General features: G+C 38.0%; 2 protein-coding genes across 19 annotated transcripts in view; one reads left to right on the forward strand and one right to left on the reverse strand.

Moving 5' to 3' along the window:
* ABI1 (abl interactor 1) overlaps nucleotides 1–14,542 on the forward strand; it is a 123,667-nt gene extending 109,125 nt beyond the window's left edge. For 3 of the 18 annotated variants that reach the window (XM_032243827.1, XM_032243830.1, XM_032243835.1), the window contains 4 exons: nucleotides 1,645–1,821; nucleotides 5,132–5,218; nucleotides 9,069–9,254; nucleotides 12,733–14,542. In XM_032243827.1, coding sequence (XP_032099718.1) covers nucleotides 1,645–1,821; nucleotides 5,132–5,218; nucleotides 9,069–9,254; nucleotides 12,733–12,908 — 626 coding nt within the window. In that variant the 3' untranslated portion in view covers nucleotides 12,909–14,542. The remainder of the gene's footprint in view (nucleotides 1–1,644; nucleotides 1,822–5,131; nucleotides 5,219–9,068; nucleotides 9,255–12,732) is intronic. The other 15 variants (XM_032243833.1, XM_032243837.1, XM_032243839.1 and 12 more) reach the window with 8 other exon arrangements.
* The window catches only part of PDSS1 (decaprenyl diphosphate synthase subunit 1), a 29,024-nt gene continuing 15,838 nt past the window's right edge, over nucleotides 12,909–26,094 (reverse strand). Inside the window, exons 4-7 of the mRNA XM_032243847.1 lie at nucleotides 25,129–25,209; nucleotides 24,870–24,983; nucleotides 18,384–18,464; nucleotides 12,909–15,081 (exon numbers count right to left, since the gene is read on the reverse strand). Coding sequence (XP_032099738.1) covers nucleotides 14,941–15,081; nucleotides 18,384–18,464; nucleotides 24,870–24,983; nucleotides 25,129–25,209 — 417 coding nt within the window. The 3' untranslated portion in view covers nucleotides 12,909–14,940. The remainder of the gene's footprint in view (nucleotides 15,082–18,383; nucleotides 18,465–24,869; nucleotides 24,984–25,128; nucleotides 25,210–26,094) is intronic.

Genomic DNA, 26,094 nt, shown 5'->3' on the forward strand with positions numbered 1-26,094 from the left:
CCTTTTTTTTTTTTTTTTTTTTTTGGAGACAGAGTCTTGTTCTGTCATCCAGGCTGGAGTGCAGTGATGTGATCTTGGCTCACTGCAACCTCCATCTCCTGGGTTAAAGTGATTCCCCTGTCTCAGCCTCCTGAGTAGCTGGGATTACAGGTGCGTGCCACCATGCCTGGGTAATTTTTATATTTTTGGCAGAGGAGGGGTTTTGCCATGTTGGCCAGGGTGGTCTCCAACTCCTCACCTCAGGTGATCTGCGTGCCTCAGCCTCCCAAAGTGCTGGGATTACAGGCTTGAGCCACTGCACCTGGCCCTTAAAGGCTTGCTTCTTGGCTCTCTGGAAAAGCTAGCTGTCCAAAATTACTTACTCATGAAGGCTTTTGAATAGATGATTCTTTTTAAAACTGTTTCTATTTAGAAAATGAGCATGTGAATGATTCAAATAATTAGTGACTGCCTGTGACTTGGGAGTTCCAAAATGTTAGATCAGCACTTTTTTTAGTGAACAACCTCTGCTGTATGGCTTTATCTAATACCTCGTGTGACCTCTAATAATGATTAGAAAATCGAATGAAGATAAACTAGGATGCTGGCTTTTTACTTACTCTGTGATTGTTTGGTGTTTAGGTGGGGCAAGGAAAATAATAATAATCCTGAAGTTAACTTTGGAAAGTATAGTTAACTTCAGAGGCTTTTAACTCTGTTAATGGTTTAAATATGGAACTTTTGAAATGTTGGTAAAGATGACAATGTTAAGTATTAATAATATTTTCATCAGTTTCAGTATTAACTGATGAAAAAAAAAAATATATATATATGAGCATGTTATTTTTTTAAAAAGCAGATGCTCTAGATGTACTATGGAAAAGAAGCCCACCAAGCAATGGAGAAAGAGAATAGATTTTCTAAACAAAACTGCCTTAAAATGCCGTATATTATAGAGTCAAAACATTTTCTGCTTGTGTCAATTATAAAAATTTAGTAGGGAAAATGTATGTTAATCTTAAAAATTTGGAAATACACAACAAGTCTGACATTACATGAAAGCTATTTAAAACTAGAAATTTTAAGGTACTTTTCTTAAAAATGATTTTACTTAATATGTATTGATACTAATAATTCCTAATTGAGTAAAAACTCAAAAATAGTAGATGAAAATTTATTGTTTAACTTGGATTTGACTAGAGTCTTATAATGTGAACCAAAATTGTGAAAGTTTTATCAGTAGAAAGAAACAAGCTTGTAAACCAGACATGAATATATGCATATTTAAAGACTGATGCTTTCTTCTTCACACTCTCTTTTTGTACTTATTTTACTGGAAAGACAGTTTACATATGAAAGCTATGTATTCTAAAATGCACAAAAATTTATATATAATAGCAAAATACCATTTGGGATTATGTTTTTTAAAAGCTTGAGAATGTTACTTACTTTTGCAGCTTTTCATGCAGCTGTTTTTTTTCTGTTTTTGACTTTGGAGATAAAGTTACTTGATTTTTATCTTTACTTTTCTCTTTATTTTGTGCCTTGGTCTTGAAAAAGTAATAAGTATTTCTTACTGAGGCCCCCTCCCGCTTTGTTCTGCTGTCTAAGGTTATTACAATGCTCAAGTCTCTTTGTTGGTTGCCTTTGACTGATGCTTTTCAGCAGCCCCGGGCTCAGCTCCTGGCTCCCAGTATGGCACAATGACCAGGCAGATTTCTCGACACAACTCCACTACTTCTTCGACATCTTCTGGTGGATACAGACGAACTCCCTCTGTGACTGCTCAATTTTCTGCTCAGCCTCATGTTAATGGAGGTCCACTTTATTCTCAAAATTCAAGTAAGCTTGTGCTTTGCAGGCATATAGCAACAGTGGAGCTCCTTTTGAAGGAAATTATTTGAAACCGTTATTCTTGCCAGTGATAGACAACAATTGAAAACCATGCTGTTTCATGTTTATTTTTGTTTTAGGATATTAGTCCTTGAATCATACCATTTTAAGAGTAATTGCTTACCACTTTCTCTTCCAAAATTTAGACTTATCAAGTATACTTAACTAAATTTATCAAGACATATCTATATTGAGTATACTAAAATTTAATGTCATTTTTATTACTATAAGTAGAACTAGAGAACAAAAACATTGCTGAAATAAACTGAATTTATTGGCATGTTTGAGACAGCCTAGTAATGGTAAAATTAAAGACACAAACATTGTGAAAGTTTTCCTTTAAATTAATATAATGAAATTGCTGGCTATCACTTTTAAGGTCATTAACCCATACAGAAATGAGTTCAAAACCAATTAAAAATGTTTGTGATGCCTGCTTAATTACTCTGTCTTTGAATAATTCTAACGGTGGGAAGGAATTTCTTTTGATTTCTTTCTGTTTACCTCAAATTGCACATCTCAGCACTAATTGCAATCAGTGTTTAAAAGCTGGTAAGAATAGAAAATAGTTTTAGCATATAATGTTAGGAAGTTAGAATAGTGTAGGGTAGTCATTAACATCACTTTTCGTATTAAGATGTTCAAAGCAAAAAGGAAAAAAAGAAAACAATCAGAAATGAACCTGTTGTCCACTATTTGCTTTTAGCTTAAAGTTCTTCTTACTGGGCACAGACTGAGGCAAGTTTTCCTATATGGCTTTTGTGGCTCTTTCTAGAGCTGCATGTTATTTTAGTTTATATAAAAACACTGAATACTCGGTGAATTCTCCATAGTTACATAGGAGATTGCTCTAAGTTATTTTTATTTATAATGAATGACCTTTGTACATATTTTAGAGCAGAGCTAGGGGAAAGTTCCTTTTTATTTTTGAGATGGAGTTTTGCTCTTGTCGCCCAGGCTTGGGTGCAATGGCTTGATCTTGGCCCACTGCAACCTCCCCCTCCTGAGCTGAAGTGATTTTCCTGCCTCATCCTCCTGAGTAGCTGGGATTACAGGTTTCTGCCTCTATGCCCAGCTAATTTTTGTATTTTTAGTAGAGACAGGGTTTTACCATGTTGGTCAGGCTGATATCAAACTCCTAACCTCAGGTGATCCACCCACCTTGGCCTCCCAAAGTGCTGGGATTATAGGCATGAGCCTCTGCGCCCATCCAGAAGTTCTCATTAGTTTTTTCTTTAAATTTTAAAGATAAATTATGTTATAGCAAAAATTCCTAAGAATTGAAAACCACTTTAGCAGAAATATCAAAATTCACAAGTAATCCTAAAATTTATATAGCTTTTTCCAGACTAAAATATTAAAACTTCTAAGAAGTGTTAAACTTTACTAAATAGGATTTTACTTAAAATTTGGTATTGAAAGGTAGCCAGTGTCTGTCTAAATATTCCAGATTATTTAATAATTCACTTCACTTGTTTTATCAACTTTATTTTTTCATGTTCTGCATTTTTTAGATCCCATCTTTATGTTCATTATTTTTCTTTTCCCCACCAAGTCATTTAATTTATTCTGCAAATAGGATTTTTGGTGACTTTTTAATATAATACATAGTTTTGTAGTTTTACTTTAGCAGTGCTTGCGTGGATTATTTTCAAACAGGATACTTTAATTACTTAATGTCTACATTCTTTTGAATATTGGAAAGCAAATTTGACCTCAGATTTTAAATTATTATGTTTTGTCAAATTAATTATCCTTCAATCTGAGTTACTGTTGGTGTTGCAGCAGTAGTAGTATGTGAATGTTTTTAGTGTTTTGATGTGCATATTTTCCCTTCTGTCTAAATGTGGTAATGATTAGTGTCTTCCCAGCTTAGCTTTTCATTTTCATTACATACTAATCAGCATGGCTAATTACTAAGGGTTGTTTCTAAAAACTTTTTTAGGTTTATCAGAGTTTTTTGTTTTTTAAGTCAAAACCTCTAACCTTTTATTTAAGAGCGTTCTATAGAGTATTAGAATTAAATAGGATTGGTTTCACAGTGAATTCAATGTTATTTTTAGCAATGCAATCAATATTAATACACGTAATTGCTTTGTTGTTACTTCTTTGAACACTGAACTACTTTCAAATTTTTATGCTTACCAACAGAATTTGTGTGTTGGATTAATTGAAACAACCTTTTGATTAATCCTTGGTAACCAATAAATTGTTTTTCTCTGTCAATTTAGTGTTATTACTTGGTGACTACCAATAGACTAAATTTTGCTATCTAGTCCTACTAACTTTTTCTGAGCAATCTTTGGCAATTACTGTCTTGTTAAAGTGAGACAAAGTCACAAACATATGAATGTTTACTTCTAGTGTATATTAATAATTTTTAATACATGAGCATTTGGTATTAATTTCCTGTCAATTATGTCATCTCCACAAATACATGTGAATGTGTTTCAAGCTATCCAATGAGTTGTTAAAAATTACTTTAATGCAAAGAATTACGTATTTTAACTTATTGGAGATCAGGTTTCCTTTTTCAGAACAGTGATAAAAAGGTCACTTTTGAGATAGCTTATGAAACTCTGAATGATTAACATGATATATTCCCTTGTAAATTAAGGAGTGATATTTTTAAAAATAAAATTGCCAACTTAAAAAAATAACAACCTTGTTTTACAAACAAGAGTTTTTCCTGGAGAGCTGTGTGTAAATTTAGATACATAATAAGAACTGTCTTTAAAGGAAACCTGTGATTAATATTTTTATTGATATATGAAATAACTATTATATATTTGTTTTATTTATTTGGGTCCTAATTTACAACATTATCTTAAAGCTAGACAAACCTGTTATAGTTATGGCAAAGACACAATATTCTGGAAACCTATGTAGGTATTTCATTGTTATCTATTTTAGAAGTCTTTCCTTAGAATTTGAAAATTTTATTTTACTAAAGGAAATGTGATGGTAAATTTAAATCTTCCCCAAACAATATAACATGAGGATTAAATTAAGTGTATTTGTTCTTTTATAAAATTAATTAATTGGCAAAGCACAACTTGGCCTTTAGGTTTGCTTGTGGGAAATGTACTCGAAGGTTCTGCAGGTTTTTGTTTTGTTTTTTGTTTTGTTTTGTTTCATTTGCAAACTGTTCTTTGCATACTTATGTTTGTGGTCCTTGTAACTGACTTCTGCTTTTTGTTTGTTTCCTTTTCTTTCCTTTATCTGTTTTACTTCCCCCATACTGTGTTGTTGCTACCAGTTTCTATTGCTCCACCCCCTCCCCCTATGCCTCAGTTGACTCCACAGATACCTCTCACAGGCTTCGTGGCCAGGGTGCAGGAAAACAGTAAGTTTGGAAAAACTGAGCTATCGAAGAGTAGAGGCTGTCTCCGTATAGCATGCATGGCTGATGATGAGTCATCATTTTCCTTACTTTTATTGAGAAGCTAATCTTATCTTGAAAATAGGTGCAGATATGTTACTGAAACTGAAGAGCACGGTCTTCAGTTTTTTCTCTTTGTGTGCATGGTTACTGACACATAAATTTCAAAGCTGCAGTTTTCTTATGTATTTACCTGATCCTAAAACAGGACATCTGATCTTTACATATTGTTAAGGAAAGAATAATCAAACACAAAAATTCAAATTGTATGGAAACTTTTAGCTTCTGATAGTTATTAGAATTAGAAAACATTTTTATTCTAATAGATTTATCAAGATATAGATAGGTATACTGTGAGATTAAATTTAATATGAAATTGGGGCAGGTGTTTCCCTCTTAATTACAAAAAAATTTTAGGGAAAGCTTTGTATCCTCAGATTTTTGTACATAAATGATATCGAACCAGTGTAAAGGTTCACTGTTAGGATAAGATTGAATGGCCAAGAATAAGTAAATTCTTTCATGCTATTCATTTCAGGGTGAATGATAAGCAATTTAGCATCCTTTTCACATTTCGGCTACATGCAGGCCCACAAAGATTGTTTCTGAATATGAAAATTTGTTAACTTTTTTAGATCTTCGTTTGAAGTTCAGGGATTTTTTTTTTTTTTTGGAAGTTATTTTGGATATATGGCTTTAATCATAATAGACTAGTTTATATTACTGTCTGATTACTTCTGAAATTCCAGAAGATGTTCAAGATAACTGCATGATCACAGTGAATGTTATATATAGTAAAAAAATACCACTATTACTGAATTCTAATATGCTAGAATAGCTGTTGATGGCAATGTGGTGTATTTCTAATTTACTTCATTTTGACCACCACCTTGAAAATAAATCTCAGAATGGTTTGAACAAATGAATAACCCACTTGCCCAGCCTATCCTCCAAGAGAGTATATTGTAGCCAATTCCAGTCTTCAGCGTTTGCTGACCCTGTTGTGTTATTCTCCCCATCCCCTCTCTTCTGCCAGTCAAATATTTGTGTATTCGATGTTATGTGCTAGGCTCTGGGAAGAAAACCAGCAGTTGAAGACAAAAGCCCCTTCCTCCAGGAAATGTATGATCCAATTGGCTTGTTATAAAATGTTGTTTTGTAATGGTGAAATTTCTGAGTGTAAGCCATCCTTACTATTTATATGTGTTTGAAAACCCTAATGTGTTCAAACATTTAAAAAGATATGAATAATCAGCCTGGGCAACATGGCAAGACCCTGTCTGTACAAAAAATAAAGAATTAGCCAGGCATGGTGGCATGTGCCTGTAGTTCCAGCTACCAGGGAGACTGAGACTGGGGCGTCATTTGAGTCCAGGACTTCAAGGCTTCAGTGAGCCTTGATCACACTACTACACTCCAGCCTAGGAGTGCAAAAATAAATAAATAGAGTGCAAAAGTAAGTAAATAAATGATGGATGGATGGATAGATAGATGTGAATCTTGCTTTTAAAAATAAGTGAGTACGGGTAAACTGCTGGTCCTTAATGCTGCAGAGTTTAAAAACAAAGCCAGTGTGAACTTTTGAACTGCCACATCACTAAAAATTATTAGGAAATAAAATAGCCATAATGAACACAGTTTTGTGGGTCCAAAGGTTACTGACTAGCTGTTTGGTAACTCCTTTCTTTATATAGAAATCCAGTATTAGTGTGCATTATTCTAGACATGCATGGTCTTTGCTAAAGAGGCTCTTGGTACTATATTAGTTCTTTATGCCAAACACATAAACTTGGGTCAGTGATTCTCCGATTCTCCTTGTGCCACACATTCCCTAACTTTATTTGATTTCTGTTTGCTTTGAAAGTATGTTAGGAAGATTGGTGATAAAATATGTATCAGCACTTTAAATGTTTTATGAAGTACAAATTTTGTTTGTTCTTCTCTTAAATACCCAGTTTCTTATGGCACTCAAAGTGGGTGATCGTGAATGCATGTAGCAGTTAGCCTATTAGTAAGTGTTTCATTTTAAGATATGAGCCTCTAAAAAAGTCAGCAGTGTGTTTACATCTCTTTGTGATTATGCAGAGAATTAGATTAACCAAGACTTCTGCCATAATTTGAAGGCAATGTAGATTTATAACAGTTGGACATAACGACAATTTAATGAAAACATTAAACTAGTATGATAAATCAAGAGTAAATGCAAGTTACCCACATATATAATTTACACATCAAACCAAACTAAGGATATGAACTATGGCTGTTTGATGTCAGGAGAGGTTCATACCCATTTTCTTCTCCTAAATATTACAAAGTTTTGTAGAGGAAGTTATGGGCAAAGATAAGATGGATCTAGGAATGAGGCAGAAAATTTAATTGTAGACCCATTTGATAGCTATTAAAGTGAGCATTACCATACAGGATTTGTTTTCTAATAGCCCTTTCATCCTCAAGAGGGGATAAAATAGGAATCACAGCATCGAAGTAGCTAGAGAAATAGGGTCATTATCTGCCAATATTTTAAACCTGGAGCCCTTGGTTGTATTTTCAGCACATTATTCCAAGGAGGATATAGAGTAAGTGTTGAGATTATGGCTGATTTCTTTGATCACATAAGTAGCCCCAGAAATTGGCATTTGATTTAGTATGTTTGTATTTTGAATTTCTCCCTGCAGGAATTATATAATTCCTGTATCAATTTGTATGAAAACGTCTTCATATGTCTTTTGAACTTAGAAATTTAATTTCTTAGAAGAAATTTGTGGATCAGAAATTTAAGTTAAGCATTAGTTGGGTTCCAGCTTCGAATTCTTTAAATATTGGGAGCATTTGTTAGCTGATATACTAGTTCACTGAACACAGCTCTAGCCTGACATTTCCCATTTCCCTGTTTACACCTTTGACTATGTAAAGCACACACATATATACTGACCACGACCATCTATAGTTTGAGGTATGAGTCATTTTTATTGTTTTGTTTAATATCAGTTCCTTTTTGTTTTTTTTTTAATTACATCTTCAACACTTTATGTTTAAATCTTAATTGTTGATGTATTCTTTGAAAATTGAATCTTTAGGATCCAGGCTTTCCCTCATCCCATGCTTATGTTTTACTAGCAGTAATGCAGAATTTTAGCTTACTTTCTACATTAAAAAACTGATTATGAATATAAACATGTTTGAAAATGTTCAGTTAGATTTTTCTACTCGTTGGGAATTCTTTTTAAATTTTTTCAACTTGTAAAATTTAACAGAGTAGAAAATCTACACATAGAAGCAGACCTAATGCCACCGACTTTACTTTTCTCTCTATTGAAACAAACAATAATCAACAAATAAAAATCTGTCCACAGGAGATTTAATTTTTAGGGAATCAAAGCTGTTTCAAGCCAAAATCAGGGGCATGAATAGCACAAAGAAAAGTGATCAAACCATTAATGTAATGTTACTCGTATCATTTACTGCAGTACAAATGACAAAAAGTGACACAGGTTGGTTGTTAACATTTGTCCTGATCTGAACCTTGGAATAAAGAAACTACTCCTATAATCCTTACAGAAAGAGGCATTGTCTCCTAACACCCTGCATTTATTAATTTGTAGTACTTCCAGATACCCTTATTTTAAGCTCATTTTCTTATTTTAAAATGATTGAGTAGCATAAACTTTAACACACCAAGCTTTTATTTCTGATCATTGCATGTTTTATTATAGTGCATGCTGTACTTAAGTTAGAGCTTTCTTAAATTCTGTTAACTTAGAAATTTCCATTTAGATGAACTTTTGATTCAGATCAATCATGTGAATCTTTTTAGTTGCTGATAGTCCAACTCCACCGCCACCGCCTCCACCAGATGACATTCCCATGTTTGATGACTCTCCACCTCCACCACCACCACCTCCTGTGGATTATGAAGATGAGGAGGCTGCAGTAGTTCAGTATAATGATCCTTATGCAGATGGGGATCCTGCTTGGGCCCCCAAGAATTATATTGAGAAAGGTAAGGTACAGTCATTGAATTTATGTGAAGGAAAATAACCGAATCATAAAAATTTAGAGCTATAAAGAACATCTGGTCCAATGTTTCTCAACCTTTTAAACTGCCTTACCAACCAAGGTGATTGACTTAAACCTTACTTCCTAGGCTTTATATTATTCCCAGTGTACAAGGGCATGCTTTCTTTGTATTTTAAATTAAAATTGCAGATTTGCTTTCAAACTACATATGCGTTCAGCTGAAGATTAACTTGCTGGACTGCATTTTATAGATGAAACAGCTAAGGCACAAAAATGGAGTTATATATAATTAGTAAAGATTTTTAAAGTTCTTTCAAGCTCTATTGATTAAAATAGAAATCTTTCATATCTAAATACAGATGCTCCCTGATTTATGATGGTTCAGTTTAGGAGTTTTTCAACTTTATGATGGTACAAAAATGATGTGCATTCAGTATGCTTCTCAACTTATGATGGTGCTTTGTCTGGTTAAACCTGTTATAAATAAATATAAGTTATAAGTTGAAAATGTACTTTAAATTTACAGTATTTTCCACTAAACAGTGGGTTTATTGGGACATTACCCAATTGGATGTTAAGTGGAAGAACATCTGTCTTTAAAAATATCTTGGTACTATCATGAGGAAAGCCTCAATTAAGGTTTCAGTTAGGCGATTTTATAAAAGAGAAGACAAATTACCAGGACTGTATTTTATGAAATTATGAACTGCTCTAAAGTCTAATTTACCTAGAGTATCCAATATTCACTATAACAATCTATTAAGAAATATAGACGGGGAAGAAACCCTGTTTTAGAGTTTTTTTCATTCAGTTCTGTGCTATTTAAAAATCTGTATTTCTTTCTGCAGAAGTGGGAATCAATTAAAAATCTGTATTTCTATAGAGTTCTGAAAAATTCTTGTGATTTAGTTGATGACTTTTGGTTGCCTTTGAAATATATTTCCTTCTATTGGCTTTAATTGGGTCAGTGGACTTTAAGCAAGTAGCTGTAACTCTTTCGACCAGCAGCATTCTTTCCTGCCCAAGTTTTGGATATGTGGCAAAAGTAAATTTCTTTTCTTTTCTTTTTTTTTTTTTGCTTAAAGTCCAGAGACAGTCTCACTCCATCACCAGGTGGCAGGCTGGAGTGCAGTGGTGCCATCTCGGCTCACTGCAACCTCTGCCTCCCGGGTTCAAGCAATTCTTCTGCCTCAGCTTCCCGAGTAGCTGGGACTACAGGCACGCGCCACCACGCCCAGCTAATTTTTGTATTTTCAGTAGAGATGGGGGTTTCACCATGTTGGCCAGGATGGTCTCGATCTCTTGACCTCGTGATCTGCCCGCCTTGGCCTCCCAAAGTGCTGGGATTACAGGCATGAGCCACTGCACCCAGCCATTTGTTTTCTTTTCATATATTTTTTTTATTTTTTGAGATGGAGTCTTGCTCTGTCACCCAGGCTCCCAAGCTAGAGTGCAGTGGTGTGATCTCAGCTCGCTGCAACTTCCACCTTCTGGGTTTAAGTGATTCTCCTGTCTCAGCCTCTTAAGTAGCTGGGATTACAGGTGCCCGCCACCACACCCAGCTCATTTTTGTATTTTTAGTAGAGATACAGTTTCACCATGTTGGCCAGGCTGGTCTTGAACGCCAGACCTCAAGTGATCCAGCCGCCTTGGCGCCTCCCAAAGTGCTGGGATTACAGGTGTGAGCCATAACTGGCCTTATATGTTTAAACAGTAGATAATTTACATATACATATACATATACATACATACATATATATTTATTTATTTATATATTTTAGACAGAGTCTCACACTGTCGCCAGGCACCCGGCTGGAGTGCAGTGGTGCGATTTCGGCTCACTGCAACCTCCACCTCCTGGGTTCAAGCAATTCTCCTGCCTCAGCCTCCCGAGTAGCTGGGACTACAGGCGCGCACCCCCGCACCCAGCTAATTTTTGTACTATAGTGGAGACAGGGTTTCACTATGTTGGCCAGGTGGTCTCGATCTCTTGACCTTGTGAGCCACCGCACCAGGCCGATAATTTACATATTGTTAAGAAAGTCTTAAAATATTCCACTTTAGATTCCCATATACCTTCAAATAGGTGTTATTACTTATGAGGATGATAAACTTGAGTGGCCTTGAATCGAGATTTTACCCCTATTTGCTTATTTGGTAAAGGAAATATAACTATGAAAATGGGACCATATTTATATAAGTTGACAAATTTGGAATGATATATTGGTTAATATACTTAATAGAAGAGCAGGATGAAAAAGTATCTTCCCAAGTTGGAATAATAATCTTAAACTAGGGGTGGGCACACTTTTTTTGGTACAAAGCCAGATAGTAAATATTTTAAACTTTGTTGGCTGTACAGTCTCTGTCACAACTACTCAGTCCTGCTGTGGTAGTGTAAAAGCAGACAGACAATACATGAGTAAGCAGATGTGGCCCTATTGCAATCGAGCTTTATTTTCACAAAATGCGGTGGTTTGGATTTGTCCATGGGCCATTTTGTACATTTTAGATTGCTTTCTCTTTCTACAAGTTTGCAGAGCAAGTGAATATAGGCTGAGCATCCCTATCTGAAAGTCCCAAATTTAAAATGCTCCAAAATCTGAAACTATTGAATGCCAACATGATGCCGCAAGTGGAAAATTCCACACCTGACCTCATGTGATGGGTCACGGTCAAAATGCAGGCGAATGACACAGTTGATTTGGTGTTCCCAGGGGAAGAATAAAATTACCTTCAGGCTATGTGTATGTGAAACAAAAATGAGTTTTGTGTTTAGACTTGGGTCCCACCTCCAAGATATCTCATTATATGTATGTAAAATTCCAAATCTGAAAAAATTCCCAAATCCAAAGTTTTGATCCCAGGCAGTCCAGATAAGGGTTACTCAACCTGTATCTTGAACTGAAAAGAACCACAGATACCACAGAATTGCAAACTTCTTTAATTAAAATCCTTTAAGAGTAAGTAAATATTCTTTTTAAGAAATCTGGGAGTAGTCCCACAAATTAGCATGGTTCCCTGAATAAGTAGGATGTGATTTACCTTCCAGTAACTGTGTGTTTTCAAATTGGATAGCTTGGGTTGTTACCTGCTACTGAATGGCTATGCAGCTTTCTTTGCCTTATAATTATCTTGAAAAGCTGTGCTTTGCATATGATAGGCACTTGGTAGATATTTGAAGGAATTGAAACATCTAATAAATTCCAAAATTCAGAGAGCTCTCTTAAAGAGATTGACAGAACCTATTGGCCTCTTCAGTCTAATCAGATTGTCATTTGGCCCTGAGATTAAGCCAGTGATTTAAGTACATGGTTGGCCTCTGACATATTGATAAATACAAGAATTAAGAATCTTCATAAAAATAGTTTTGCTGTGCTGTATATTTGGCATTGTTTTAAAATTCAAGTAAATGTTGGATATAGTGCACTCATGTGATATTTCATTTTTTTTCCCCATAGTTGTTGCAATATATGATTATACAAAAGACAAGGATGATGAGCTGTCATTTATGGAGGGTGCAATCATTTATGTTATAAAGAAGAATGATGATGGCTGGTATGAAGGAGTCTGCAATCGAGTGACTGGTTTGTTCCCTGGGAACTATGTTGAATCAATCATGCACTATACTGATTAATTTTTTTTTTTGCTTTTAAAGTAGATTCTTATTACTCAGTCATACTGTGGGACTATTATGGTTAACAGACCTGTCTTAATATGTTTTAAAATGTGCCCATATTTTCAGGACATGCTGTTTTATTGGTAAATTGAATGTCTACCTGTAAGCATAAATCTTTGAGGCAGCTTGTGTATTGCTAAATAGCAGTTTATACAAGAAGCTGTCCATAACTGATTATGCTTATGTACTTACACATTTTTAACTTGATGACCAGCCTAAATATTCTGGGGAAGTGGGGTATAATATTTAACGAATCATGGTTCAGATTGTACCATTACCTGTTTCAGTGCAGCATGGTTACTAACGCTATGTCAGACTAATATTACAATCAGAAGATTTAAATGCTGGTGCTGGTCATACTTTTTTGGTTAGATTCTCTCATTTAAAAAAATACTGTTTGTTTAAAGCATGCATAAAAATTTATGTATTGAAATATACTTAAAAATTCCAAGATGCTTCCAATTTGTGTAATACTTACCTGGAGGACTCGTACTTAGGTGTCTTAAAATGACTTGAGTCTTCAAGGGCTCCATGTGAAACAAAAAAGAAGCAAAAAGAGAATTATCTGTAATGTTGTAATTTGTACCTAAGTTTTTTAATGAGTGAAATTTGCATTATAAATTTTTTCCATTCATAAATACATAAGTGAACCAAAGGTTTTTGTCCTTTCCTTCACTGGTTTGCTTTAAAAAAAAAAAAATAAAAGATAATGATTTATTGAAGAATTATGGTTCTATTTTCTCAATATATTAACTTGGTAAAAAATTTTAGCCTTATCTGTCCCAACAGCAATGTGATGGAGTTTTGCAGATTCAGAATCTGCAGTGGTATATACGAGTCAGTCTACTGAGTTCCTTTTTTAAAGAATCTTTTGAAGCTAAGAAAAGATGTCAAATTGTATGCATTCTGTAGGTAAAATTCTTAAGGATTGCCATGTCCTTCAGTTTTACAGTGCACTGTTGTACACTGGTTCAATGAAAGGAAATTAAAAGTACCTTTTACATGTTGTAAAAGTGGATGCAGTTGATTTGTGAATAGGCACTGTTGAATCCATTACCTGGCACTAGCAACATTAGAATTTTAAAATTGGGAAAGAAGGTGGGTCATGTATTCATCAGTGAACAGATTTACCTAACCAACAGACTTGTACTGTCTTTTGACGTGATCGAAATGCAACACATGCACTTTGTGTGTCTGTCTCCTCTTAAGGGAGGGTTGAGGGATGTTTTCTCTTCCTATCTTGTGTATAATTCTATATTGTCTAGGATATTAAAGTAGAACACTCAAGTGTGGGTTTGTGTTATTGAGGATTTGTTTGGAATTCAAATTACCGTTATATACTGGACGTTACAGACTTAACAACATAGTGAATGGTAAGAATAGTGCAAAACATTTATTTCGGAAAATTAAAGAACATTATTGCAATCAAATCAATGTGACTATTTCATGTGCATTTTGCCTTTGTTAAACAGTGTCATTAGTGATGAGGTAGCTACCTTCTTTTCAAGTGGATTGTTCTCTTAATTTGTATATAACCTATTGTCTAAATTTTATGTACAGTCTTTTATAATAAACCATTCTCCTATATGAAATTTTGGATACTGTTAAAATATAACTCGTGGACTTCAATGCAGACTTCACATTTTTCTGACCTTTATTCCTATAGTAAATCAAAACAAACCATTGAATTTTATCATTTATTTGTATAATGGCCTTACATGTGGATATTAACAGTGTAAACAATACCACATATAACCAAGATACCTCGATTAGAATTTATAGGACTAGAATGACAGATTCAGATGGTTTAACTACATTTAAAAAGTTTTCTGGAAAAACTTTTGCAATAAAAAAAAATAAATTGCCCATCAATAAGTGATATCTTTTAAAATGATTTTTGGTTATCTGCACATGAAGCAAACAGTGTATTCCATAAAACTCTTTAGGCACAGTCTGGTAAGATAGCTGCCAGAAAGAACAGGAAGAGCTGTCATTTATCTCTTGTGAGTACAATTTCTGAAAGTTGAATGAGGGCATCTCTTTCTGGGGATGGTCGAAGTTTACTGATCTCTCTTATTGCTTTATGGCAGTACTGCTGGGCGAGGTAGGTTGTTTGTTGCACACCATCACTCTACGAGATACAGAACAAAACAGATGCCTGTCACTGACTGAATTCCTGCTATAATAAATTAACACAGTTTTGAGATCAGATGAGCTGAGGGTTACAGTTAACAGTCAAACTACATCTCTAATGTTCATTGCCAGACTCATAGTCCTAACTTCATTTAGCATAGCTTTCTTTTTCTCATATAGAAGCAAATTTTTATTCTATTAGCATGCGAAGCACCTAGCTCATCAATATTACATAGTCATCCATCTCCCCCTAATTTTTACTTAAGTATTAGAGTTTCTTAAAAGTTCTACACATACAAAATATCTTTATACAAAATTTTTAAATGTAAGAAAAAAAGTAAAAAGAAATAAAGAACAAAGACATAAAATGAAAGTACAGAGGGTTTATGATGAAAATCAAGTTCCGTTCTTCCAAAGGCACTCACTTTATCAATTAGTTTTTCTTTTGAGACAGGGTCTCTCTCTCACCCAAGCTGGAGTGCATGGAGGGATCCTGACTCACTGCAACCTTCACCTCCTGGGTTCAAGCGATTCTCCTGCCTCAGCTCCCAAGTAGCTGGGATGACAGGTGCATGCCACCACACCTGGCTAATTTTTGTATTTTTAGTAGAGACAGGGTTTTGCCATGTTGGCCAGGCTGGTCTCAAACTCCTGACCTCATGATCTCCACCTTCCTCAACCTCCCAAAGTGCTGGGATTATAGGCATAAAGCCACATTGCCCAGCCTAGTTTTTATTTCTTAACAAGGTTAGTAATTATCTGTTACCTTTTTGTTCAGATGAGGATTTAGCCCACCCATACTGTGCCTCCTAATTTGATCATTACACTGCTCTCTTTATTTTGTTGAATACTTCTGTTAGGTAGCCAAACCTCTGATTTTATCTTGTATACCAGTGCTCCTGTCCTTCCTGTAACCATACCGTTACACTATAGATACACATTCTATTCTGTAACCATGTTTTAAAATATTGGTTCTCTCTAAAAGCCAAATACTAATAAAGTATCATTTCTATGTAAAAATATTTACTGCAGAATCAAGTCATGTACTATAATTCTATTTCTTTCTCCATGGCTCATGATCCCTCTGTCATTTCTTTTTAATATGTTTCTTTGAGACAGAGTCTTTTGCCCAGGCTGGAGTGCAGTGGCATGATCCTGGCTCACTGCAACCTCTGCTTCCTAAGTTCAAAGGATTCTTGTGCCTCAGCCTCCCAAGTAGCTGGGATTACAGGCATGTGCTACCACACTCTGCTAATGCTTGGCTTTTTAGTAGAGATGGAGTTTCACCATGTTGGCCAGGCTGGTCTCAAACCCCTGACCTCAAGTGATCCACCTTGGCCTCCCAAGGTGCTGCGATTACAGGCACAAGCCGCTGCGCCCGGCCCCCTCTGTCATTTAGAATAGAATATTCCTAACACTGTGGTTGAAAGACTTCTGATTTTCTATACCAGTTGCTTAAAACATGACACATTTTAGTTTGCTGTGCCTTTTTGTACAGAAGCCTGCCTTCTCTGTTTTCCACACATTTTGCTGAAGTACATCTGCAAATAACCCACCCAGAAAGTGTTCATGGGAAGTCAACGTTTTAGTCCTGATGTGTGGTGACTTTCTTTTGCCTTCAGATTTAATGGATCCTAGGTTTAAAATGTTTCATCCTCATTTGGAAGACCTTGCTCCACTGCCTTCTAGCATCCAGTATTTTTGCCTTTTACTGAGCCAGTTTTGACACCTTTTCCTTGCAGAGAGGACACTTTTTTATTTTCTTCCTGAAGTACTTGCTACATGATGGTACTGGTCCTCTTAGCTCTTACTTTTCACTTTTCCCTCTTTCTGTTTTACACTTGGGAAGATTTTCAGTTTCACACTGCAGCCCTTTGGGGTTTGTTCCTCACAGTCATTTTCAGTTTCTTAGAGCTTGCTCTTACTCATTTAAAAAGTATGATCCTGACTTGTTTTGTAAATGTGGTATCATTTTGGATCCTCTTATTTTTTTTCCTAAGTTTTTTTTGTTGTTATTTTGGTCCTATTCTTTTGTTTAGCAAGCTTTAGTCAACTCTTTTGTCATCTTGAGTTGTCTATTCACATTTAATGAGGGAATAGGGACTAGAAGCTCTGTGGGTGAACAGGGAGCTAGAATTTTGGAGAACATGTTTAGAGAACATTCCCGTGGATTTTTTTTCTCTAAATGCATTTCTGGCTGGGACTGCTGGAACTCTGCTATTTTCCATCGGTGCTACAATTAACTTCCTGCTTTTCAGTTCCACTTCTCACTCCAGCCCTCAATAATATACGTTATTTCTGAAGCCAGAACCTCTCCCAGGGATACTGACTTCTTTATCAGCTATAGCTCGCTCCCATAGTTTTTAACAGTACTTTCAAACCATTCTCCAAAAACAGCAGTAATGCAAATTACAAAGCTTAACAGTACAGTCAGTTAAAAGAGAAAAATAACGTTTTAGGGGCTGGAGGTTGCTTTTTAAAATCTTTTAAAAGTCTGAAAGGTAATTACTTGGAAGTCTTTCAAGTACTGTACTAAGTATAGATCTCATGCCACAGTTGCTTTGTAACAATTGTTCGCTCCCTCCATCTCATCCAGTAGGTCTGCTGGCTGCAAATGACAGTGAACTTGGAAATGGCTCATTCTCAAAAGAGTCAGTCACCAAAACTCAAGTCATGCAAAGGGATCTGGCTTCCACAGAAAAGCTCTGAAGATACGTGGCAATATATCTGAAACCAGCCACTAGCCCCTGAACAGGGTTAAACCATTCTTCCTTTAGAAGAAAAACATTTATATAAATGTATATTTGCCTAAGTTGGTTTAACTTTTTTGAATGATCATTTTAGTACTTTTATAACAGTCACATAGGACGGACTAGGAAAGCCCAATTATGAGTCGACTATTTGCAGCAGTCCAGCTGCAGCCCAGATGGGGACATGAATGAGGCTGGAGCCAAGCTGGGTGACTGGCAGCCCAGTGATTCTGTGGATGGATACACAGGGAAGGCTGGCTCCACACTACTGGGCTTCAACCCTAACAGTTCACCAGAATCACTTAGGTACCTTACATTAATGTCTGAGCCTTACCCAAGACCAGTTAAAATCTTTCATAAGTAGTCTAGAAGAGAAATGAAAATTAATAAAAAATCAGAAAACTGACTTTTCCCTTCACTTTTTTTTCATATCAAGATTTGACCAGTCTTGTATCTGTAATTTAATTTTTAGTTTAAATGTAACATTTTTGGATTAAAGGACTTTGCCATGTTGTTCCTGCTGCTGCCTTGCTTTTAAAAATAGTCTTACCTGTAATACATACTGTCTCGCTCTGTCCACGTCTCCCGGCAAACTGAACCGTCTCAAGATCATAGCATTCATTTCTGGGAACTAACCAAAAAGAAAATTTATTTATTTCTCTGGGGAGAAACAAGTGTTCTAACACTAGTTTGTAACAATAGGAAATAGCAAGAAACAACAAAAATGTAATTAAATGTCTTGATGATGTTGGGGAGCAATAAATTGTGGCATCAAAAGCTAAGAGACATCCAGTCTATGCCCAGGCACTGCGGTAAGTGTACAGGAGGAGACGTTAGTCCTTGTTTATTCTGATGTTTTATCCTAGCCCAACACTGAGTAAGAGAGGCAGGGGGAATAAAGTACCTATCTAAAGCAACATGGTTCTGGCTGGACACGGTGGCTCACTCCTGTAATCCCAGGACGTCAGGAGGCCGAGGCAGGTGGATCACCTCAGGTCAGGAGTTTGAGACCAGCCTGGCTAACATGGTGAAACCCCATTTCTATTAAAAATACAAAAAATTAGCTGGGTGTGGTGGTGCGCGCCTGTCATCCTAGCTATTCAGGAGGTTGAGGCAGGAGAATCACTTGAACCCGGGAGGTGGAGGTTGTAGTGAGCCGAGATTGCGCCATTGTACTCCACTGTACTCCAGCCTGGGCGACAAGAGTGAAACTCCAACTCAAAACAACAACAAAACCCAACATGGTTCTTAAACTTTAGATCGTATCATTCCTAATGCCTGTACTGCCTGTAGGGCCTCCCTCAGTTTCTGATTTAGTAGGGTTGGGGCCTAGGCATGCAGTTCTAACAGATTCCCAGGTGACACCGGTATCTCATCTCTGCCAACATTTTGAGAGCCACTGGCCTAGGATGAGGATGGGAATTGGGCATTCTACGCTAAGTACTAAATTGAGGGCCAACTGAAAGCTACTGAGTTTTCTGAGCCGAGAGCTTTATGTGCAGAGCTCTGCCTTAAGCAGTGTGTAGAGTGGATTTGAGCAGTGGTGCATAACACTGACTGCATACTGGGATCAGCTGGGGAGATTTTTCTTTTCTCCTGAGACGGAGCCTTGCTCTGTCACCCAGGCTGGAGTGCAGTGGCACAATCTCAGCTTACTGCAACCTCAGCCTCCCTAGTAGCTGGGACTAAAGATGCATGCCACCATGCCAGGCTAATTTTGTATTTTTAGTAGAGATAGGGTTTTGTCATGTTGGCCAGGCTGGTCTCAAACTCCTGACCTCAGGTGATCTGCCCACCTCAGTCTCCCAAAGTGCTGGGATTACGGGTGTGAGCCAGTGCACCTGACCTGGGGAGGTTTAAATACAGTTGCCTAGATCCTGTTCCCAGAGATTTTGGTTATATTGGCTTGGGGTTTAGCCTGGGCACCAGGAGTTTCAACCGCCTCCTGCCCACCCTGGTATTTTTAATGAGCAGCCAAGGTTGAGAACTATGGAATTAAGAGTCATGGAGATGGAACAAACAGGTTACTGTAGTAGGTTATAAAAAAAAAAAAAAGGCCTGAATTAAGCTGACAGCAAGAACAGGAAAAAAAAAATAGGTAAAAAAGAAATTGAAGGTAAAGTCTATATTCTGTAATACGTAGGAACTATTTAGAACTGTCACCATCAACAGAATACAAAGCACACCAAATCACTTCACTTCCTAGATCCAAGCTCTAGTCTTGGTTTGGCCACCAGCTGCCACAGCTGAGTGACTTCCTTAGTCCCTGGGGTCTTAGACTCCTCATCTCCATGGCCCCGCCCTTGAGCTCTAAGATGTCAGTGTTTGGTCTTGGCCACGTCAGTGCTAACAGCAGCTGCCAGGCTTTCCCTGGCAGTGAACCTGAAGGATGAAATAAGTTGTCTTGTAACCATGACCAAGGTGTTAGTAATCCTAGAAGAAAAAATAGGGCATACATAGAAAAGCCTCAGGCAAATGATTGCAGACGAAGAAAGAATGTTCTTTTCGGACCAAAATATGTGTCAGAACAAAGCTCTAAATATGTAGAGACTGCTAACATCCTTACAGAATTTATAGAGCCAGCAACTGGTTAGTTCTTATGAAAACCAGTAATTTCCTTTAGTTACTGGTCTTTTAAGAAGAAAACAAGCTACTAGAAAGAAATCAGGGAAGTCCCAATAAACTTTTTTAGTAAAAAAGCCAAATCAAAGAGGTTTTAGTTTTATTTTTTGAGAGTCGTTCTGTCGCCCAGGCTGGAGTGCAGTGGTGTAATCATAGCTCACTGCAGCCTTAAACTCGTAGGTTCAAGTGATTCTCCCACCTTGGCCTCCCAAGTAGCTGGCACTACAGGCATGCACCTGATTAATTTGTAAATTTTTTATAGACATGGGGTCTTGCCATGTTGCCTAGGCTGGTGTCAAACTCCTGGCCTCAAGTGATCCTCTTGCCTGGGCCTCCCAGAGTGCTGGGATTATGGGCATGAGCCACCACACACAGCCTGTTTTTTTAATACCACATACCAATACTGGATATCTAGAAGGTTTTACCATTAACACCGATGTGATCCTCTCCTAGGCATCTGGTGACATTATCTTGTTTATGATGTACAAGCTTTTTCTACAGTACCAGCAAGTGTAGGAAGATGTGCTGATTGGGTGGTTTTCTCTGATGCCTTTACTATAAAAAGCATTGAGAAAGCAAAATTTGAAAAAATATTTGCATCGAGTGACTACATCCTTCCTTCCAAACATGTCGTGTGTGCAATTTTAATATGCAAATATCAAACTCTTCCCAGGCACTCCCGAGGCCCCTTAATGTGTATGTGGAAAAGAAAAGAAACACAGCCGGAGGAGTAGTTGCCTGCAGATTTAGTGAGAAATAAAAACTGTTTGCTCAGGTGCTGCCTTTAAGATTAGGAAAACCACCTGTGGATAAATCGTGTTGTAAGTGTGAAATCCGTCCATAAACTGGACCGCCAAGGCGACCCGTAAAAGACTTTACCCAAACAAAACCTGGGTAACCGAGGCACCAACGAGTCACCACGATAGCATAAGGCCTGTGCAGCTGGTGCAGGGGCTGGCGATGGCATCTGGAAACGTGGCTACAGCCTGACATTTAGGTCTAGTGACTTATCAAATAAGGAAGAGAAACAGAAGAAAGGAAAGATTTTTAAAGAGATATTTGTAAAGCAATATAGTCTCAGCAGAGAAAGGAAAGCACCTCCATTTTGTTTCTGAAGCTTTCAAAAAATCCAATTAACATGGAGTTTTTGTTCTTACAGAAAATATGTACACATACGTGCATGGAAGGACACTGTCATCCTTTCATCCCTGGGACTTCTCCAGAAATCCCCAAACCTCTCTTAAATCCTCTGAACCAACTATTATCAGGAAACCCCTTAAGAGAGATGTTAAAAATAAAGGAATTCCAAAGAAAAGGTGTCTATCAGGTGCTGGGTGGAGCAAACTCCAAAACAACCCACCATGACAAGTTAAAAAAGGGAATGGTGGTTTCCCCAGAATGCTTGTCCTGGTCCAGTATGCACAAATGGAAAAGTGCAAAGACTATCTCATCAGCAAACAAAACTCATCTACCAAAGGGAAAGGGTTCCACACATCTCAGAACGACTCCACTAAGTAGGTATGTTCACAATAAAGAAGACATAACACAGGATGCTGGGAGTATCATCAGTGCCTGGAGTCAGTTACCTGCTCTGTGGGAAGGCCTGTTGGGTGTCATAGCTACTAACTTCTCAGCATTACCAGTGGTAATAACACTACGTAAGATATAAGAAATAAATACTGGTCTTAGACTTGTTCAGTTCCCTACTGTGCCATTTACCAGATGTTTAATTTTGGCAAGGTTTGAGCATCAGTTTCTTATTTGTAGGATAGCCACCATCGTATCTACCACAAAGAGGAGTTGTGAGATTAGAGATAATGTATGAACAGATCCTTTGTAAACTAAAAACACAGTAAGTGGAGAAACTGCACATTCTTATGTTATTTTTGGAACTTGTTTTTACCCAGAATTAATTTTAGTCCCATAAATCTTTTGACACATTTCTTGCTAAGAATCTCTTGTTTGACAGTGTATTCCACAACAGAGCTGAACCTTGCTGTTTTATTAGAATACAATGTACAAATACTTATTTGGCTAACTGCTGGCCTATGTGTCACAAGAGAGAAACAGTCTACTTTTGAAATGAGTCCTGTCCAGAGTCACTTCCTGCTTGGACTCACTCTGTGTTCCCTTTTCTGAGGCTGCAACGTGCCTTCTTTTAAACTCACTGCCTTATGAGCAGATGAGAACACTGCTGTCTGGTGAGCGTGAGTAGGCGCCTCATGACTGGGATTTCCCAGTGAAGCACACAAACTGTAGCCTGGGGCACAGTCATCTTTCTTCCTTTTTTTTTTTTTTTTTTTAAAAACCCAGCATTTTTCAATCTCTTGTAGATTACTGACAGATACTATGTAGGAAAGTAATGTTTGCAGTTGTATAGGTGGTAGCCAACGACTCATTTTTATAATCCCCAGCATAACATCTACACGGCTCAGATGTTCCTCACTCATGCCTTAATGTACGAAAGGAGATTTTATAAATTTTTTTTTTTTTGGGATGGAGTGCAATGGCGCAATCTCGGCTCACCGCAACCTCCGCCTCCTGGGTTCAGGCAATTCTCCTGCCTCAGCCTCCCGAGTAGCTGGGATTACAGGCACACGCCACCATGCCCAGCTAATTTTTTGTATTTTTAGTAGAGACGGGGTTTCACCGTGTTGACCAGGATGGTCTCGATCTTTTGATCTCGTGATCCACCCGCCTCGGCCTCCCAAAGTGCTGGGATTACAGGCTTGAGCCACCGCGCCCGGCAATTTTATAAATTTTTGTTAAATGTGGGCACATGTATTATGCTCCTTGATTTTGGGCTGGCAAGTAAGTCTCACTGGGAGAAAGGACCTATGTACGGCATACCTTTCACTTCTTCCCTCAGCCTCCAAAGTTTGACAGGATGGAAGCCTTGTAATAATGAGGGCAGGTGTTCCTACAAAGCACCCCAACATCTCCATTCATAACCCTTATTCCTCCAGTCTCTGCTGTCCATTAGCAAGTCACCAAAGCAGCCTGGCCCAGCCCCCCAGGACATCGGCCTCCCCTGGTAAGAATCATGCTGCCAATGGCTGTGCTAGATAGTGAGTGAAAGATAACCTCTCCTCTCCAATCAGAAACCCACCAAGAGCAGGGGCCGTGGTTTCTGTATCACAGTGGAATCACTGATTTCTATGGAGGACATGATTGACCTTTGTAAATGTGAAGACAGAATAAAGGCAAAATCTCTGAAAGACCAAAAATTACTATAATTTTAGACCAAAGAGCTAATGTTTAATTTTATGGCACAGTGATGAACATGTTACTGCTTTGCTACATAACAAATTAAGTACTACTGAGACGAAAATCTGTTAACAAGATGTCCCAACACCAGCTAATGTCTCACTATTTTTTTTTTTTTTTTTTTGAGACGGAGTTTCACTCTTGTTACCCAGGCTGGAGTGCAATGGCGCGATCTCGGCTCACCGCAACCTCCGCCTCCTGGGTTCAGGCAGTTCTCCTGCCTCAGCCTCCTGAGTAGATGGGATTACAGGCAAGCGCCACCATGCCTGGCTGATTTTTTGTATTTTTTAGTAGAGACGGGGTTTCACCATGTTGACCAGGATGGTCTCGATTTCTTGACCTTGTGATCCACCCGCCTCGGCCTCCCAAAGTGCTGGGATTACAGGCGTGAGCCACCGCGCCCGGCAATGTCTCACTTATTTCAAGTAACATTCAGTACAGCCAAAGCCATGCGGCCAGCATCTGGAGGAGGCTGTAAGGATGTCTGTCTGCTTTGTCAGTCGCGGGAACATCTTTGAAGCTTCCTAAGCCTTTCATTCACATTAAAGGGGGACGCGAGGGCAGCTGTACTGACTTCCTTACTTCCCAGTCCCTTCATCTGGAGGAAGGAGGAACTCTGGGTCTGCCGCACTTCACTGAATTCTTGAAATTTGAGGCAATGGCCTAACTTCTAAGGCCCCTCTCAGAGCAGCATAATCTCATTACACTTCTAGAACTGAAGAATTTCTTATGCCTTTGATGCTTCCTGTGCCTTTTTCAGGGGCTCTGAGGACCACCAAACTCCAGTCCTATAATCAAGATGTGGAAACCATTCACCTTGCCGGTTCCCAAGATGTATGGAAATAATCATGATGCTACCTCAAATGCCTACAGCACACCACAAGACACAAAGACCTTAAATAGGATCTTAGCTAAACCTCACCACCACCCTGGGAGGAAGGTGGCCATCTTCTCAATTTTACAGATGGGGAAATGGGCTTAGCAAGGTGAAATGACCAGCCCCAACATCTCACTCAGAGCCAGGATCAAATGCAGACCTGCGATCTCTAATCTAAATGCCATCCCATCCACTGTGCCATGGGACATCAATTCTGTGGGGCTATCCAGTGACACATCAAAGGGAGTCTGTAAAACGTATAAAACCTACCTGCTGAGAGGCAAACAGGACAGGACCAGTGGCTAACCCGAGCTTCAGATCAGCTGATGTTGGTTTGCCCATCTGGTCAGAACATGAGGTGAAGTCCAGTACATCATCTATTAGCTGGCAAAAGGAAAAATGGGATGTAAGGAGCACCGCCATGCCAACATCGCTGCCTTCATTCTTACTATTCTCACGATTACACACTAGGGGAGAATGTTGACTGTATCACTGTACCACCATTCTTATAAATAAAAAGCACACCAACCTGAAAAGCTATTCCTATATTTTTCCCGTACTGATAGGCGATCTCATGCACCACTGGGTCAGGGCATCCTAGAACAGAGACCTGAAACAGAAAGAGCATTCTGAGATAAGCTGCTTCCAGGCAGCAACAAAGCAGCCGATCCCTGGATGAAGAAATCATGTGTGTATGCCTTTAAATAGGAAGTAGCGGGGCTGGATTATGCACATTCAAAAGACACTGACATCAGAAGGACACCAAGTATGTACAGAATCACATTTCCAAACAAAGAATTTCAGTCTCGGAGTGTGTTGTTAAATTCTAAGAAAATGACCGTTCCACAGCCCCTACCTTCAGGCAGCATAAGCAGCCTTTCCCACTGCTTAGGAAAAACTGAGCTACAATTGGACTAGTTCTGCTGGTAATATGCTAAGTAAACCCTACTGACATGCAAAAGAAACAGATCCCAGTCTGTGAAATACTGACTTCTAGCCCTCAGCAAAAGCCCAATTACTACTGCTGGCTTTAGTAATCTGTCAATTTATCCCTTATTTCAGGAATAGATACTAATGTGATCACACACGATGCGGCCACACATTTCCACATCTGTAGTCCTTTCATCTTTGGTAATTTCATCTGTTTCTGAATGCAGTTATTTCTTAGTACGTCCATAAAAATAGTCTCAACCCTCCTGCTTCAGACACAGACATCATTCTTTTATTATCAGAAGGAACTTCACTGGTCCCACAGTTTCCCCATTTCTCTCAAAAGAAGGGACTGTATAAAAACCCTTTCCCTTCCTTTCAATGGGGGAGAAATAGAACTTCTGAAAGTCTTTTTAAAACTCCAGAAAGCTAGCTGGCTCCAGCCGCTGAAGTACATTTCCCAGTGCCCTGCTAGGCATGTTAAGCAGGCCCAGCCACTTTTTCAGAAAACAAAGCCTGGGTAAAACCAACAGCGGGGAGGGGAGAGATGGTCTGTGTTCTGCTG

This window comes from Sapajus apella, unplaced genomic scaffold, assembly GCF_009761245.1.
Source record: "Sapajus apella isolate SASKATOON/1434 unplaced genomic scaffold, GSC_monkey_1.0 scaffold53, whole genome shotgun sequence".
Lineage (NCBI taxonomy): Eukaryota > Metazoa > Chordata > Mammalia > Primates > Cebidae > Sapajus > Sapajus apella.